The sequence below is a fragment of the Gobio gobio genome (assembly GCF_949357685.1).
Source record: "Gobio gobio genome assembly, chromosome: 8".
NCBI lineage: Eukaryota > Metazoa > Chordata > Actinopteri > Cypriniformes > Gobionidae > Gobio > Gobio gobio.
In genome coordinates, this window is record NC_137114.1 from 48,746,932 (window position 1) to 48,765,716 (window position 18,785).

General features: G+C 37.8%; 1 protein-coding gene across 2 annotated transcripts in view; it reads left to right on the top strand.

The window, feature by feature from the left end:
* LOC307129935 (uncharacterized protein) overlaps positions 1-17,682 on the top strand; it is a 91,239-nt gene extending 73,557 nt beyond the window's left edge. Inside the window, exons 1-3 of one of the 2 annotated variants that reach the window (XM_079822739.1) lie at positions 4,978-5,064; positions 12,949-13,136; positions 14,329-17,682. In XM_079822739.1, coding sequence (XP_079678865.1) covers positions 13,052-13,136; positions 14,329-15,494 — 1,251 coding nt within the window. In that variant the 5' untranslated portion in view covers positions 4,978-5,064; positions 12,949-13,051 and the 3' untranslated portion in view covers positions 15,495-17,682. Of the gene's footprint in view, positions 1-4,977; positions 5,065-12,948; positions 13,137-14,328 lie in introns of those variants that run through there. The other variant, XM_079822740.1, reaches the window with a different exon arrangement.
* Positions 17,683-18,785: the final 1,103 nt, after the last annotated feature.

The following is an 18,785-nucleotide window of genomic DNA, read 5'->3' on the forward strand; positions in this document are numbered from 1 at the left end:
GGGTTTAGTTAGTGGCCGTTTTGTTTATTGTTTTGGCCTTGCCCGGCCCTGAAGAATTGATTCACTTATCTGTGTTGTGACGAAACTTAGCGGAAAAAAAGAAAGAGAAACAATAAAAAATATAGCTGCAAGCAGCAATACCGGGGCCAAGCGCAAAGAAGAAGACAAGACATGCCAAAATGGCTGGCAGTGTCAGAACAACTGGAGCAATGAGCAATTAATCACGTTTTAAGATGATTTTAAGCAAAAGGCTGAAAATGCATTGTAGTCTGAGAGTGTCAGACCAACTGCAACAATTAACAATTATACAGTTTAAGAAGATTAGGCAAAATGGCTGAAATATCATATATTGAGTCACTGATAATGTAAGTTAATGGTTTATCACTTTTGACCAATAGGTGGCACAGATACGAAATTGATGTGGTGTGGTCAGAATAAGGGAACAATGACACATGCAAAGTTTGATGCCAATATGTCAAAGCATTGCAGAGATAGAGCCTCAAGAGTAATTTTGGCATAATGGCTCAACTTCGTCGCTGCGGTTTACAAAAACGGTTTCATCTATTGATGCAAAATCCCTAACTTTTTGTTGACACAGTCTGAAGATGATACGATTCAATTTTGGTGGAAATTGGACAAACGGTCTAGGATGAGTTTGAAAAAGTAGGTTTTGATCAAATAAGAACATTGAGGACAGGATGTTTGACCAAATATGGAAAAATTAGTATCTCTGTTCTCGGCATGAGCCAATGACTGTATTATGACCAGTTTCATTAAACTAGGCTAATTTAATCAAAAGTTATTAGCATGTTTGTAAATTTTGTTATAACCTCTGACCACAAGGTGGCACTGCCCCAAAACGTTTTGAGTACCTTCAAAGCATGGTGCGGAAGACATGATTTTTGGACAAAGAGTTCAAAAGTTATAAGCAAAAATAGCCATTTTTTGTATCTCCGGACCAGTAGGTGGCGCTGCGCCGAAACGCTGCATGTTGCTTCAGGTCATGCTTGTGATGACATATACCAAGATTGGTTTGAATACGATAAAGCGTTGTGGAGATATAGGCTTATGAGTGTTTTTGCAACCGCTACGCAAAATTTGTGTGCGCGTTTATCGAAAACGATTTGACAAATCAACTTGATTTGCAAGATTTTTTGTCAGCATGGTCTGAAGATGATCTGGTTCAATTTTCGTGCAAATCGGACAAACCGTCTAGGACGAGTTCGTAAAAGTAGGTTTTTTGGAAAATTAAAAATGGCGGGGAAATTATCATGACCGAAAATGACATCATAGGTTGCAATTGAATCGGCATGAGCCAATGACTCTATTATGACCAGTTTCAATATACTAGGCTAATTTAATCAAAAGTTATTAGCATTTTTGTCAAGTTTGTTATATCTTTTGACCACAAGGTGGCACTGCCCTAAAACTTTTTGAGTACCTTCAGGGCATAGCAAGGAAGTCACATACCGAGTTTAGTAACAATATACTAATGCATTTGTAAAATATAGCATTTTTTGACAAAATTCAAAATGGCCGACAGCCAAAATGGCCGATATGGTAAAATTGAATATCAGACGACTCGGCATGTTGTCCTGAATGTAACGAGACCACTTTTATGATTTTTGGACAAACAGTTCAGAAGTTATAAGCAAAAATAGCAATTTTTTGTATCTCCGGACCAGTAGGTGGCGCTGCACCGAAACGCTGTATGTTGCCTCAAGTCATGCTTGTGATGACATGTACCAAGTTTGGTTTAAATACGATAAAGCGTTGCGGAGATATTGCCTTAAGAGTGTTTTTGCAACCGTTACGTAAAATTTGTTTGCGCGTTTATCGCAAATGATTTGACGAATCAACTTGATTTGCAAGATTTTTTGTCAGCATGGTCTGAAGATGATCTGGATCCATTTTCGTGCAAATCGGATGAACCGTCTAGGACGAGTTCGTAAAAGTAGGTTTTTCGGAAAATTCAAAATGCAATCGAATCGCCTTGAGCCAAGGAATCAGAGGAAAAAAGAATTTTGTTTCTAGCCCTTATGGTTCAAAAGTTATTAGCATAAACATGAGTCAAATTTTGGACTGATGGTGGCGCTAAAGGGATTGAGTTTGAGACTCCAAATTTGCTACGGTGACATTTCAGACTGTCCTCTATGAGTGTGCCAAATTTCACAACTTTTTACCATACGGTTCTATGGGCTGCCATAGACTTCGTGGCGGAAGAAGAAGAAGAAGAAGAAGATGAATAATAATAATAAGAACGGGAACGGTTTCAATAGGTGCCTTCGCACCTTCGGTGCTTGGCCCCTAATAAATAATTGTTTAAACTGATTTCTCCAGAACATTTCCTTTATGCTGCTTTCCTGACCTAGACCAGGGTCGTAACAGTCTGAAGAATCCTTTATTTTTGGTGTTGTTGGTTAATTGCGAATCAGGATCAGACTCGGACATGTAACGTTATGGGCTAGGGCTCGCAAATCCCAATGTACCGGGGCTATGTGTTTTTCAGACGGGCTACCAAAACGTAAATATCTTATCTTAAATAGTGAAATAACATTCCTTTATTGATGTGCGTTCACTCTCTTGACTTGATATTTGAAGGGAAAATACAATCGCGGAAGTTTTGATCATGTAGTCTGCAACGTACTTGGCGCGTGTGTGTGTGATGCACGACTCGCGCTTATATTCACCGATCGGACAGGCCAAGTAAAAAAAAAACATTCCATCAATCGCAGGTTGATGAGAGAGAAATCATTGTGTTTGTTTGATAAAGAGATTTTGCGAGCCCTGTGGGACAATTCATTTTGTTTGCCGTTTCTCACAGGGTTTCAAAACAGTTCCTCGTGTAGCCTACTCACAGGGGAGCAGAAGCTCATTAAATATGCAAAGCTTATTCAATCCTAGCCGTGGACATTTATTTCCAAGTCTTCAGTGCGGCACGCCCATCAAAACCCAGTGTTTCTTGAGAGAGCCTCAAAACCATGGCAGAAAATAGCCTATTACTTAATCATTATGATGTTTTTGAATGTAAAAACCACTTTAACGTCATAAGTTGACCTCAGACAACAGTATAATAAAACATTTTAAAAAGCCAGTTCATGACCCCTTTAATTAGGGGTGCACCGAAATTTCAATGTTTGGCCGAAAATGGCATTATCGGTTTCGGGCCGAAATAAAAAAAACAGCCGAAAACGTAAACCGAAAATGAATGTCACCCGACCCGCCCCTTCCATCCGTGCGCAAGCGCTTAGGTTTCACTCACGGTCGAGCTGTTATCACGCAACGCGTCTGCCTATCAAAGATTAAGCATGTCAGTGGTATGAGAACAAATAGAGACGGATCCAGCTGAACTACCCATTGCCAGAAGCGACAATCCCCTTGACTACTGGCGCGCGAACGAAGGCCGCTTTCCATTGCTTGCGCGGATTGCACGCAGGTATTTATCTGCCCCAAGCAGTGTTGCCAAGTCCGTGGTTTTCCCGCGGGATGTTTTTCCATGTCTGTAGGTTGAAGCGACCCCAATTATGTGATATTTAGACCCAGGAATGCAAATTTTAGCAGGCAACCCTGCCAAAAAAACACATATTTTACCCCCCAAATGCCATTTTTCCCAGAGAACAGTGACAGACAGTGAGAGATTCAGTGCAGCATCTCATGTTCTTAATGAGAACCATTCTGTGATTTTGTGTGCAGTTATTCAGATAATTGTGGATCTTTTTTTGCACAACTGTTAAAAAACTATTTTATTTGATGGAATATAAAACTTGAAGAATAATATTATTTGGTATTATTTATATTTATTGTTAAAAATATTTTAGGTTTTGTTATGTAACTTAATAAAAGTTTGATTATTCTATTGGTTTGTGATTTTTTTTCATTTCAGATCCATTAAATTCAAGCAAGTTATACATTTATTTATATATATATATATATATATATATATATATATATATATATATATATATATATATATATATATATATATATATATATATATATATATATATATATATATATATATATATATATGTTTTTAAAAGAAGCGGATTTTCTGATTTTTTATTGCAATACTCTTCCTTTATTTTATTTAAAAGTGAATGTATGTTGCGTTGTTCAGTATTGGGATGGAGGCAAATGATAGAATTTGTAGAAAAATAATTCAATGCAAAACCGAAAAAAAAACGCAATTCACAAGCGAGTATTAAACCGTGAATAACGTACCGAACGGTTCAATATTATATTGAGAACTGTGGCATCCCTAGTGCTTATAGCTGGCCTTACTTGAATTAGATAAATTCTGTTCCTTTACTTATTTACTAAGTGTACTATATTGTGTTCTGATTATACACCCAATTATGAGAAATAAATCCAAAACAACATCTTGATCAATCTATTTAATGAACACAGAGAATGAGTTAATCATTATTATATCTTAATATCTTAATACTGTAATAAATATGTTTGGGATGTACAGTATTATTGTTAACCAAATAGCCATTGCCTCTTCATTTCAGAACATCACCGCACACCACTGGTAAGCCTAACATATTCATACTAAAAGCAAAAAAACGTAAACATTTTTATTTCATTGATACTTTAAGAATATGCGGCCCCTTTAAGAAACATGACACCGCGCGCACTGAGCATGCGCAGAAGAGAATCGCGACTAGACGAGACGAGCAGAAACTCACTAGTTGAAGCTGAAACGCACGGTCGTGAATGAAGGAAAAATGTGCTATATTTTCGCCGGATGCCTTATATTTCCAGTCTGCAGGTGAGAGATGTTTACAGATTACAGAGTTTAACATTAATCAGCTCCAGAGTTTACGTGTTTAAGGAACAATATAATAAAATGCGTTGTGTCCTGGTTTATTATTAGAGTGTAATAATATGTTGGCAGAGAGTTTTTCACAGACTCTATTACACCAGTAAAATGTGCTTAATGTGCCACTTTACAGAAGATCTCAGACATCAGCATAATGAATGAGGGGAAAACAGGGAACTTTTGGAGACAAAGAGGCTTTTCATCAGCTCATCTAAACATGATGGACCTGTTGTTGAGAGGTGGTATTAAAGGGTTAGTTCACCCAAAAATGAAAATTCTGTCATTAATTACTCACCCTCATGTCGTTGGACACCCGTAAGACCTCCGTTCATATTCGGAACACAAATGAAGATATTTTAGTTGAAAGCTGATGGCTGAGAAAGGCTTCACACAGGCCTCCATTGGCATTCAGTACATTGACACTTCCAAGATCCATGAAAGGCACTTAAAACGTCGTTACAAAGTCTATCTCACCACCAGTGGCTCTACAATAATCATACAATGCGACGACAATAGTTTTTGTGCGCAAAAAAAAATCAAAATAACACCTTTATCCAACTTGTTCTTGTCTTCCGTGTGCGCCTCCACGACGCATGCGCGAGAATATGACGCAGATCCGGCGTTCGGACATATGACCCAGAAGCGATTTGTTTACGAGCAGAGGAAGACGCGCGTGTCTAAGCTGTTGAATTCTACATTGATCGTGCTTTAGGTCTCGGCGTAGTGCTCAAAATGGAGCTTAAGTGTGTATTTCATCGATTCCCGAACACCGGCGCTACGTCATATTCTCGCGCATGCGTCGTGGAGGCGCACACGGAAGACAAGAACAAGTTGGATAAAGGTGTTATTTTGATTTTTTTTTGCGCACAAAAACTATTGTCGTCGCATTGTATGATTATTGTAGAGCCACTGTGGTGAGATAGACTTTGTAACGACGTTTTAAGTGCCTTTCATGGATCTTGGAAGTGTCAATGTACTGAATGCCAATGGAGGCCTGTGTGAAGCCTTTCTCAGCCATCAGCTTTCAACTAAAATATCTTCATTTGTGTTCCGAATATGAACGGAGGTCTTACGGGTGTCCAACGACACGAGGGTGAGTAATTAATGACAGAATTTTCATTTTTGGGTGAACTAACCCTTTAACATTAAGCAGAGTTGCCAACTTTTAAGTTCAGGTTGGAGTGAGATTTTTTCGATTTCGATCTTGATTCAGTATCAATTCATAGCCTACTGTACATATAAGGATCTAAGTTTGCCTTAGCACTATTTTAAACGTTTCTTGGGTTAAATTATATGTGCTCGCATTCATTAATAATCACTTGTGTGTGCTTATATAAGTATATGTTTCCATCCAAAGTTGCGAATGTAATTTATGCGCAAAAATGCGGTATCACATAAAACATTTGCGGATAAAGCACCGTTTCCATCCAGTGAGTCGAAGAGAATATATCGTCACTTCCTGATAAACGACAGCTAAAAAATCACTTAAAAACATAGAAGCCACCATATATAATAATTTTTGTATATAATAAATTATCTGCGTCTCAGAGAAACTCGTGCCCCGATCATTAAAAATATATGCAAGTTATTAAAGGTCCCATGGCATGGCATTTTTCTATTATTTTATAATGTTTCCTGAGGTGTACTTATATTGTTAGTATGATTTTACATCATAAAATGTTATAATTTAGAAATAAAAGGCATTTTGTCTATACTGCTGTTTGCCCTGTGGCTGAATGCCCTGTTTCAAGAGGCGTGTCTGCTGTGAGACTTCAGTAAAAACGGCCACTGTTGTGATTGGCTGACATCTTTGCATTTGAAATGAGCGGAGGGGGCGTGGTTTAACGAGGTCTACGACGCACGAGCTGCTGCCAGAGAGACGGATGGACCTGAGTTCACTTCACATCAGTTCTGTCAGTATGTCTCAGTTCAGGGTGAACTGTTGTAGTTACTAGAATATACTTCAGGTTATTAGTTTATTTCTAGTCGGAGGGGCTGTCACTCATGTCAGAAAGTTAGTAACTTTAGTAAATTATGGATCAGTGCTGACTCGAGACGCGAACCGTTTAGAACGATTCAGTCCGATTTGGTGAACTGGTTCGGTTCACTAAAAAGAAACGATTCAAAAGAATGATTCGTTCGCAAACCGGACATCACGGAGACGGAGCGATTGCTAACAAAGTTATTTATAGTAACTACTGAGTTATGAGAGCGGTGTCTGTCAGCGCGAGTTTATTGTGTTTGTATCTGAGAGTTCTGAATAAACACGAGTCCCAGTCACGCCGAGTCCGTCTTCATCATTATTCTACCAACTTTGTAACACATGCAATGTACCATTATAGCGAGATGAACGAGTTAGTAAGTTTGATTAAAGCATTATTTCTAGATATGTTCCAATCATATGAAAAGCGTCAGTGACGCGCATTGAGTAACTTACACAGCGCAAACAAAGACACAACAGCAGTAATCGAATGTAATCCAGTTTATTGTGGGGATAGCTGGCTACTCTAGCCTGGATATGCTCACGCTTACCCCCCTTCTGCTTAATCTCACGCCGCGTTTGGTGCCTCCGCTGTGGGCCAGATGCAGTACTGGGGGTCGGGGATGTTGAAGGCCGAGCTTCGGCGTGCGTGAGGTTTATCTCTATAGATGTGGCTCTGCCGTTGAGCAGAAACTCCCGACTGTATGCACATTTAAGAACAGATAGACGCGACGAGGACGTACAAAAACACTGACTCACAAGATAGAAAACACGAAAACACCGTTCTGTCTGGAGAGAGAGAAGCCGCAGCGTGTGCACGAATAATAAATAATTAGCTACACATCAGAAATCACTGATCACAGATCAGAAGGAACTGAAAAAAGACTTCTGTTTTCATTTGTACATCCAAACACTGAGAAACTGCCAGCATTCACTCGTTCACAAGCAATGATCTCTCGAGCGCTTGCATGGGCGTGTCAGATTCTCTGGGCGGAGGAAAGGGAGGTAACCGTTCCTGCTTGGACGTCAAACCAGGAGACTTCAGGATTGGCTAGTCTGGCCTGTCATTTTCTCAAAGGCAGAGAAAGACAGCCAGAACTCGGGTTTACACCGATCAACATTTCTATCCACTTGGGGACAATATTCAGGCTAGGGGAACTCATATTAATGTTGAAATACCTCATAAAATGAAAATTTCATGCCATGGGACCTTTAATGTGCTTAATAACCTGCACTGGGTTACATTAACATTTTAAAATTTCACATTTAAAGAAATTAGTGTTTGATCATATCTTAATATTTATTAAAATGCAAAACTGCAATACTTTTTTGAGATATTAGATTAGATTCATGTATATTGATTAAAGAGCCATCCAGGCACCTACTGGGTAATGGCATTACAAATTAAAATTATTATTTTTCTAGCCACAAAATGACTCTAATTTGCCTCTTTGAATGGGAATTCTCTATTTTTAACCTTACTTACGACACTAATTGTAATAAAAATATTAGAAGAAAAATATTTTAAGTGGTCATTAATTGACAATTATTGCACAAATAGTATTTAGTACCAAAAGATCTCCTCAAAATATTCAATAAATATTATTGCACTAAAATAAGGTGTATGGTCACATTTGACCACCAATGGGATGAGTGTGAGCAATTAGTAAGGAATACCTGAGGGCTAAATACAAGAAAAACATTAATGTTAACAATGTTGCATCTCCATCACTCTCCATAATAAAACGATTCTGTAAATATGTTTGACGTAATAATCAATGCACACTATGCTGTACTGTTTACCGAAACTTGCTGCAAACTCCTGTATAGTGAAGCTGTTGTGTATCCACTTAAGCCATTCAAATGTATTGACAGAGCGCTAGAATTATTGAGTAGGGGTGGGAATCTTAAGGCACTTAACGATTCGATCCGATTCCGATTCTGGGAGTAACGATCCGATTCCCAAAACGATTCTTAACATACATTTTTGGTAACTAATTATCCTGCTGTGCAAATACCACAACTTTACATTTTAACCAAAATTGGAGTTAATATGTTTTTTTTGTTTATAGTTAGAATATCTGTTTGACAGTATTGCCATATTAAAAATGATTATGAAGTTTCTTACAATACTTTATTTTATTAACAAAGTTATATTCAAGATTAACAAGCTCTAGTGAAACATAGCCATACAAATGTAAAGAACAATCATTAAGAATAAACAGTTCTCAATTTACAACTAAGTGTGACAGTTTTTCAGTTTCTTTATTTTTGCTTTATAGACATTTTAACAAAAAATGTCTTTAAAGCAACAAAAAGTTTACTTTGGTTAGAGCCACAAAAAAATCTTTAAAACATAGACTAATGCAAAAGAAAAACAACTTTAGCACTGGCTGAGAAGCCAAATTCAGTGTGTGCGCATAACATCTCACATGAGAAAACTTGCCGAGCTGCAACAGTCATGTTAGAGACATTTAACGAATCACTCACCAAAACAAAGTCTTTGTTCAGAATTTTCCATTCTTTTGAAACATTGTGCAGTAGTTCAGCAATATTCGATAAGTCATTCTAAAAATGATGCCACAGATGTTGGTAGATTTATGTATATCCTGGCCACCGGGATAGGAGTGTTATAAAGCATTAATGGCAAGGAAAGCGCCGTATAGCCTACTTGAGCACCACTTCGTTATTTTGGCTCAGAATTTTGTTTGTTGGAAATATTAACTTAATTTAGAAATGCTTTTGAAATTAAAAACTTTGCATTTAATAAGCAAAATACACTTTTGAAATGGGGAGGCAGCCATAGTGAGCGCAGACACTGAGCGGCCAGAGAAACGGAGGAGCGACTGCTGTGAGGCGTTTGTGCAAAACTGCGGAAAAACTGCATAAAAAGTGCGGGTGTTGTACCCTCTCACCGGGAAAAGTGTCCCCACGGGTACGATGCCCCTGAGCAGGTAGTAGTTTGTCCATTTTATCTTAAACGAAGCCAATTCACCAGCATACGAACGTTCACCTATCAACAGGTTTTTCTGTTTGGCCAGTGACCGCGTTCAGTTACGATCAGTTTACCTTTGAACAACTGGCCCCTTAAGCTCTGGGACCATTTTGGGGGATTTCCGCCTCGATTTGGCCTACCCAAACTGTAAAGCTTCCCATACTCCGATACAGTTTTGGCTTTTTCCACTAGATGGCAGAAAATACTGTCACTGTCATATCATGTTGTATGCGAGATTTATTCAAAAGGATCTGAAGGGAGGAATACTACCTTTTTTTTATGTAATTCCCACCTACTCAAATCTAAAGACCTCCCCATACCCACATACAGTGGTATAAATGCAATATCCAAGTGTCACAAAATTATTTTTTCTAGTGTTTTGCTGACATATGCTGGAAACAACCAAAAGTGTCTGCAGGGTGCCATAACACACAGGGCCTGAGATGTAGGCTACACTTTAAAAACTAATTTATAACCAAAAAATCAAAGCGCTTATTTTGTTTGTTTCTTATATTTTATATGTTTGTTTATTATACCACAGACAACATATACTATAATATTTATCACTTTCAGCAGTGTTTTATTTAATTTCAGGGTTTTCTGTAAAATGACGTGATATGTATCAAATTGTGACATGAGGGTATCGTTATGGTGTGTTCACACCAGACCCAAATGAAGCGTTAAGCGCGGGTGATTTACATGTTAAGTCGATGCAAAGACGCGAATAGACATTCTGGGGCGCGATTCACGTGAATGACACGGTGCGAATTGAGCATTTGACGTGCATAACGCATGATTCACGAGAATTGTGCAAGTTGAAAATCTGAACTTTGGCGGATATTCGCGCCGCGTTAACCAATCAGGAGGTCGCTCTAGTAGTGACAATAATGAGGACAAAATCATATGTAGATACCCGGAGCTGTACGATACATCTTCGTACTTTATAGAAACAGGAATAAAAATAATCTTGCTTGGAAGAAAGTGAGTGAGGAGGTTGAACAGTCTGGTAAGTTGTAAAAAACTTTCTTTACTCAATTTGAGGTATATACACTCACCTAAAGGATTATTAGGAACACCACACTAATACTGTGTTTGACCCCCTTTCGCCTTCAGAACTGCCTTAATTCTGCGTGGCATTGATTCAACAAGGTGCTGAAAGCATTCTTTAGAAATGTTGGCCCATATTGATAGGATAGCATCTTGCAGTTGATGGAGATTTGTGGGATGCACATCCAGGGCACGAAGCTCCCGTTCCACCACATCCCAAAGATGCTCTATTGGGTTGAGATCTGGTGACTGTGGGGGCCATTTTAGTACAGTGACCTCATTGTCATGTTCAAGAAACCAATTTGAAATTATTTGAGCTTTGTGACATGGTGCATTATCCTGCTGGAAGTAGCCATCAGAGGATGGGTATATGGTGGTCATAAAGGGATGGACATGGTCAGAAACAATGCTCAAATTGCCCAAACAATGCCCAATTGGCACTAAGGGGCCTAAAGTGTGCCAAGAAAACATCCCCCACACCATTACACCACCACCACCAGCCTGCACAGTGGTAACAAGGCATGATGGACCCATCTTCTCATTCTGTTTACGCCAAATTCTGACTCTACCATCTGAATGTCACCAGAAATCAAGACTCATCAGACTAGGCAACATTTTTCCAGTCTTCAACTGTCCAATTTTGGTGAGCTCGTGCAAATTGTAGCCACTTTTTCCTATTTGTAGTGGAGATGAGTGGTACCCGGTGGGGTCTTCTGCTGTTGTAGCCCATCCGCCTCAATGTTGTGCATGTTGTGGCTTCACAAATGCTTTGCTGCATACCTCAGTTGTAACGAGTAGTTATTTCAGTCAAAGTTGCTCTTCTATCAGCTTGAATCAGTCGACCCATTCTCCTCTGACCTCTAGCATCAACAAGGCATTTTCGCCCACAGGACTGCCGCATACTGGATGTTTTCCCTTTTCATACCATTCTTTGTAAACCCTAGAAATGGTTGTGCATGAAAATCCCAGTAACTTAGCAGATTGTGAAATACTCAGACCGGCCCGTCTGGCACCAACAATCATGCCACGCTGAAAATTGCTTAAATCACCTTTCTTTCCCATTCTGACATTCAGTTTGGAGTTCATGAGATTGTCTTGACCAGGACCACACCCCTAAATGCATTGAAGCAACTGCCATGTGATTGGTTGATTAGATAATTGCATTCATGAGAAATTGAACAGGTGTTCCTAATAATCCTTTAGGTGAGTGTATATATATGCATATTGAGACTACAGCTAGCTAAAGCCAGCAAATTGAGCTTATTCGCAGTATTTTAAAACAATCCATGTCAGCCATTTCGCAATGACACTGGAGCCGCCTGGCTGAAGCCCCTCCCATGACATAAATTTGCGTCTATTGTGAAGTGAATGTCACGCTCGAATGAAGCGAGTAAACTCAAAATGTTCAAGCGTCCAACTACGTGCGAATAGCGCAATTTATTCGCAAATATCTGGACATTTTCAGAGACAGAAAAAGAGATACTCTGATGATTACTGTGTAAAGAGTTTTCCAATCTCATCCGAACATGAAGTTGCTAACTATGTTGCTAAGTTCTAAACTAGTGACCACGATGCTGAAGTGTGTGACATGATAAATACGCTCAGTAAGAACATTTATTAATTTGAATTAAATATTTTAATCACTATTCTGTTTTTTTTAAATTGTCAACCATTTTACTGCATGTAATTCACGTTTATGCCCAAAATACTTAATATTTAAATGAGTTGACAGTCATTCTCTTCTACGCTGTGAACATTACTGTTTAAGATTAATTAAATATTTAATTAAATATCGTTACATTTAAGCCACATACTGCACATTCACATGTTTTAAAAGCACACAAGTTTAAATAAAGTGGTGCAGGTGTGACGGCAGAACCTGGAAGTCTAATTCGCGACTGGTTCCTTCAAAATTTTCCTATGGGGTTTAAAATGTTTTGTTATTATTATTTATGAGTAAAATAAAGCCTCTGGTAAAAGTAACATTTTGTTCTTGAAGGAGCCAGCGGTGAGTTAACCTTCCGGGTTCTGGTGTCATACTTGCACCACTGGTAATTCAAGTAATTCAGTATAAATTCAGCTTCTCTTTTTATTTTGCAGATCTGCTGTCCGTCCCACAACAATTCACCAATCACATCACATCATCCTACAAGAGAAGGACAAACTCCAGGTGTAGCAGCTGAAATCTGTGTGACTGTTAAAGATGGAGTTTATTAAAGAGGAGATTGAAGACATGAGTTACCCAGAACCATCCAGAATAAAACATGAAGATACTGAGGAACAAATAGGTTGGTGTCCATTCTTTATTCTTCAATGATTCTGTGAATTAATAAGTATACTATTAATAAAAAAGTATATGGATGATAAATGATAGAGAAATGAATCAAAATGTTCATAACGTTATATATAACATTATATGCAGATAACATAAATCCTCATAATATAGCCGTTTAATCACTTTATCAAGCGAGTGACAGAACTGACCTTTGCACATCAGATAAAGATGCTCGATGCTCACACAGACAGATATCTGGGGTCCGTTCTTCGTACGTTGCTAACTCGGTTAGCTGGATTTGACTGTTGCTGATTTGGCATTATCTTGGATTGTTTGGTTCTTCGACGCTCATCCTGGACTTGCTGTCATAGCAACAGGTCTGGTAGCTTAAACCTGCTCGGGAGCAGCTCAGTTCATGTAAACAGAATTAGATTGCATCTTGAGGTGGTATTTAAAATCTGTCCCAACCACTGCTACTTTATTACAAGGGTTCCTTACTGAACCAGGGGCAATAATCATTTTAAATAATAATAATATAAAAATGTGTATAATATTATAATGTATAATACTATAGACACAGCCACTTGATTGAGAGATTTATTTGTGATGGAATAATTACTTCATAATTTGATTGCAGTTTTACACACATGTTGTACAGTTACTCTGAGCTGTGCATTAATTTGAGTGATGACTGATATTATGGGATGGTATAATGCAGCACAGGAGATGCAGAGAACTTGATCTTGACCCTTAAGAAACTTTAATACTGTCACGTAACAAATCTGCTTCAAATTTACTTATGTTTGTTTCCTTATAAGGTGGAGAAATTTGTTTTTTTGCCAGGTGGCTTTTTTAATTAAATGATGTCATAACGTTGTCTTGACATTAGCCAATCGCTGCGTTACTTATCGTGGTTTTGAGTGTCGATGCATCTGCCCTCTTCAGTGAACACAGGAACGTGCAGTAATCTTAGATATTTAATCCAGATATTTTAATCCAATCAGAAAATTCATTTGAAGAACTAAATTAGCCAGAGATCAGTTATCATAATTAAAAGATCTGGGATCTGTCAAATCATCTCAGATGTATTAAGTGAGGTACGAAGAACAGACCCCTTGATGTCTTGTCTTGTGTTAAGTGTTGTTTAAATTTTTTACATTTATCCTCCTTGAACTGATTCTAAGTTCTTAATATGTTCATTTCAGACCAGATGGAAGTGAGACACAAACTAAACAAAGTAAAGAAACACTGCAACATCAAAATTCAAGGAGCAAAAGCCAAAAAGCTGCACACCTGCTCTCAGTGTCGAAAGAGTTTCCCATATAAATCTGGACTCAAAAGTCATCTGTGTGCTCACTCTGGAGAAAAAACATTTAACTGTGATCAGTGTGGAGAAGATTTTATTTCATCATCACATCTTCATGAACACCTGATAGTTCATTCAGATGAGAGACCTCATGTGTGTTCTCTCTGTGGAAAGAGTTTTTCAAGGCTGTACAGTTTTAAACAGCACCAGAAAATACATGATGTGAGAGATCACGTGTGTTTTGACTGTGGGAAGAGCTTTACTACAGCTGGCCAACTGAAACAGCACCAAAGAATTCATACTGGAGAAAAACCTTATAAGTGCTCATACTGTGACAAGAGTTTTAGTGTGCCTAGAAACCTGAAAGAACATGAGCGAATTCATACTGGAGAGAAGCCGTACCACTGCACTCAGTGTGAGAAGAGTTTCAAAGATACAACAGCTCTCAGTTATCATCTACGCATTCACTCTGGAGAAAAGCCATTTAACTGTGATCAGTGTGGTAAAGATTTTATTTCATCATCAATTCTAAAAAAACACCTGATAGTTCATTCAGATGAGAAGCCTCATGTGTGTTCTCTCTGTGGAAAGAATTTTTCAAGACTAGATCATTTAAAACTGCACCAGAAAACACATGATGAAGTGAAAGATCATGTGTGTTCTCTCTGTGGAAAGAGTTTTTCAAGGCTGGTGAGTTTTAAACAGCACCAGAAAACTCATGATGACGTGAGAGATTATGTGTGTTCTCTCTGTGGAAAGAGTTTTTCACGACTGGACTGTTTTAAACAGCACCAGAAAATACATGATGAAGTGAGAGATCATGTGTGTTGTGACTGTGGGAAGAGCTTTGCTAGAGATGTCCAACTGAAACAGCACCAAAGAATTCATACTGGAGAAAGACCTTACAAGTGCTCATACTGCGACAAGAGATTCACTCAGTCTGGAAACCTGAAACCACATGAGCGACTTCATACTGGAGAGAAGCCGTTCCACTGTACTCAGTGTGGAGAGAGTTTCAGATATTTGTCAAGCCTTCACATTCACATGAGAAAAGGTTGCAAGTGAGCAACATTAGTTTTTATGGTAACACTTTACAATAAGGTTCATTAGTTAACATGAACTAATAATGAACTGCACTTACAAAGCATTTATTTATCTTTGTTAATGTTAATTTCAACATTTATTAATCCATTATTAAAATCTTGTTAACATTAGTTAATGCACCGTGAACTAACATGAACAAACCATGAACAGCTGGATTTTTATTAAACGTTAACAAAGATTAACTGATGCTGAACAGAGGTGTTGTTCATGGTTAGTTCATGTTGACTAATGCATTAACTAATGTTAACTAATACTACCTTATAGTAAAGTGTTACCATTTTTAGGTCAAATACATTCAAGTAAATTCTTTACACTAAAAGAGTGTATACTAAAAGCAGAGAATCATCTAAATCTGTGAATTTGGGGTAAAGCTTCAAAATGAACATTTCCTGATATTTTACTCATCCAAGATGTTCATGTCTTTCTTTTTTCAAGTTCAAGTTTTTTGAGGAAGACATTTCAGGATTTTTCTCCACATAATGGACTTCAATGGCACCAACGGGTTGAAGGTCCAAATCAATGCAGTTACGAAGGGCTACATTGTTCTAAACCTAACCTTATAGGCTAAAGTCGAGGTAAACAGCTGTTTATATTGAGAATTGAAACACAAATATATCACCTGTATTTTATTCCATTGTTACTGAGAAACAGCTGACTGAAGTTATGAAGTTATGCAAATAAATAAATCACAGCTGATTCCCATCTAGGAATTGTTCAGGTGTTGATGTTCTTTCAGTCACATGACCATATGGTAGACAGTAAAAGAGTCTATTTGGGCTGCTCTTGTGTGAAAAAGGAACAATAGAGCAACACAAAGAAAGTAAGAAGAATGCCTGCACAAGGGAGAGGGAGTCTTCAAAAGACACAATCTATGATCAATAAAATATACTGTCTATTGTATAAGGGCAGACCTGACACATATGATAATGCAGTTTCTGTAATTTCATAACATTGTGTGTTCCTCTTGGAAGAGAACATGTGTTAGGGTTTTGGTAGACATAGTGTATTGTGTTAGTGAATTATTGTATTTTGAAAATTAGTTTTGGAGTTTAGTTTACAATGTGTGATTTTGAACATGAAATTAATCGTTTTGGCAATTGTGTGATATAGGTGTGTTGGTGTGTTAAGAGTTTAGGAAATTTGTTAAAAGTACTGAAAAAATTGTCATAGCTATTGTAAAAAACTGTAAACATCACAGACGCTTTAAAATCTTGCTGATTACTTAAAAGGCCTCAGTGCTTGAGTGAGCGCTTATCGCATTATAGGATATCATGTCCGCTGCAGTCTCAAAATGCTGGCCAGTTTAAAAAAATACCTATAAGCGTGCGGTAGATAATTTTCCTTAACTTGATTTGAAAGAGTTTTTAAATGGGCAAACTGTCAAACATTAGCTGTCAAATTCTGTATAATCCGTGATCAGTGCGGTAAAAAGTTAGTAAGTTTTGTGGAGTTTTTTTTTTTTTACTGCTGGACCCTAAACAGCACCAGAAAATACACACCATATTAACCATAGACTGTAAAAACAAATATGGACATTGTGCCCGTGATGTCACCCGTAGGTTTCTGAAGAGCGTTGCCCTCTTGCCAACACGTCACTCCCGGAAAATGGACAAAGAGGCGGGACGTGGGTGGAGCTGAGGTGCGCTAGCTCATGTGAAGGTTATGTTGTTTAATCTATAGATGGAAGATATTGACAGTTGATTTTGAATCATGATTACTTTCCAGCTTACTACTGAGGTAAATTAACCTGAAACTACACAACAAAACTTGACATAACTATTTATTTGTTATTGAAATTATACCACACAAGCTTTGAAACACTGCAGAACTTTTAATACATGTGTCGACAGTTATTTGCAACACTAGATGACTTGAATCATAAATCAGAATTAATGTTAAGACGCGTAAGATGATTAACAACTGTACAGTGCAGCAGGAAGAATCAGACAGAGATCTCTCTGAATGTCATTCATCTCTTCAAATCAGCGTAAATCAGTGAGAAATGAATAGAAATGTTATTCTGTATGACGAAATATTTTGCAAACGTGATGATAAATCTATATTTGTCCAAATATGCACAGTTTTATTTAGAGCCCGAACATGCGGTTTAGTGCATGTATGTGACCACAAATAAACCGGAGAAGACATGACTCGCTTTTGATTCTTGTTGATATTTCATTCAAAATATTGTTCATTACAGATTGGTTATTTAGCACTCCTGACATAAATTTAGAAATTAACGTCACTGCAACCTTGTTTTATCATAAACAGTGGTCAAATAACAAAGCTGGAGGCTTTAATCTTTATAACTATACCAAGTTTTTCCAGATGAAGTTAGAGTGTGATGTTTTAACGAGCAATTAATGTTGAACGACAGTAATCTGGGACCGTCTGCGATCTTTGGCTGCAAAGCGGTTAATAATAATAATACATTTTTTGCTTTTGAATTATCACCCAAAAAACAACAACAACGTTCTGTTCAACCAGATAATTTTCACAGATGAACACAACATTTATGAGTTCTGAAGCCTAAATGCAGTCGCCAGAAGTAAAAAGCTGAAGGATATCAACGAACTACACGACAATCCCGCGACTTAATCGCTAAGCTTCCAGCAACTTCTCAGACAGTTTGAATTAGAATAGTTTAGAAGAGCAAAATTATAAGCATTTGTGATTGTAAAAGCAGACAGAGCTGTTCAGCTGATGACATTTAATCCCCCAACAGCTTCTTTAGTCCCATTTAGCCACCTGTAACACCTTTTTCAAGACATAATAGCTTTAAAAAAAATAATGTGTGGGGTAATATTTATGTATTTTATGTTATAGAATTAAAACGTGAAAGTGTCTTGAGCTTGTGTTCACCTTATTTCAGCCATTTAATCAAAATCCTGGGACAAGTGATTGAAGTGCAGACTGATGTCATCATTGATCCATATTGTCGGAAGTGAGAGACTGTGAATGCTTATATCTTCTAAATGGGAATTTTGTCACCGCTTTGGAGCACACTAACTAATAAATAACAGCCTAACATGTTTATACTAAAAGCCAAAAAACGTAATTGACGTGAACGTGATTGAAACGGGATTTCAATTGGATTTAAGGACATACGTCCCCTTTAAGAAACATGACACCGTGCGCACTGAGGATGCGCAGAAGAGAGAAGCGCGAGAGACGAGAGCATGAATGAATGAATAAAGGACACATGTGGAATTTTCTCCGGGTGTTTCCAGTCTGCAGGTGAGAGATGTTCCC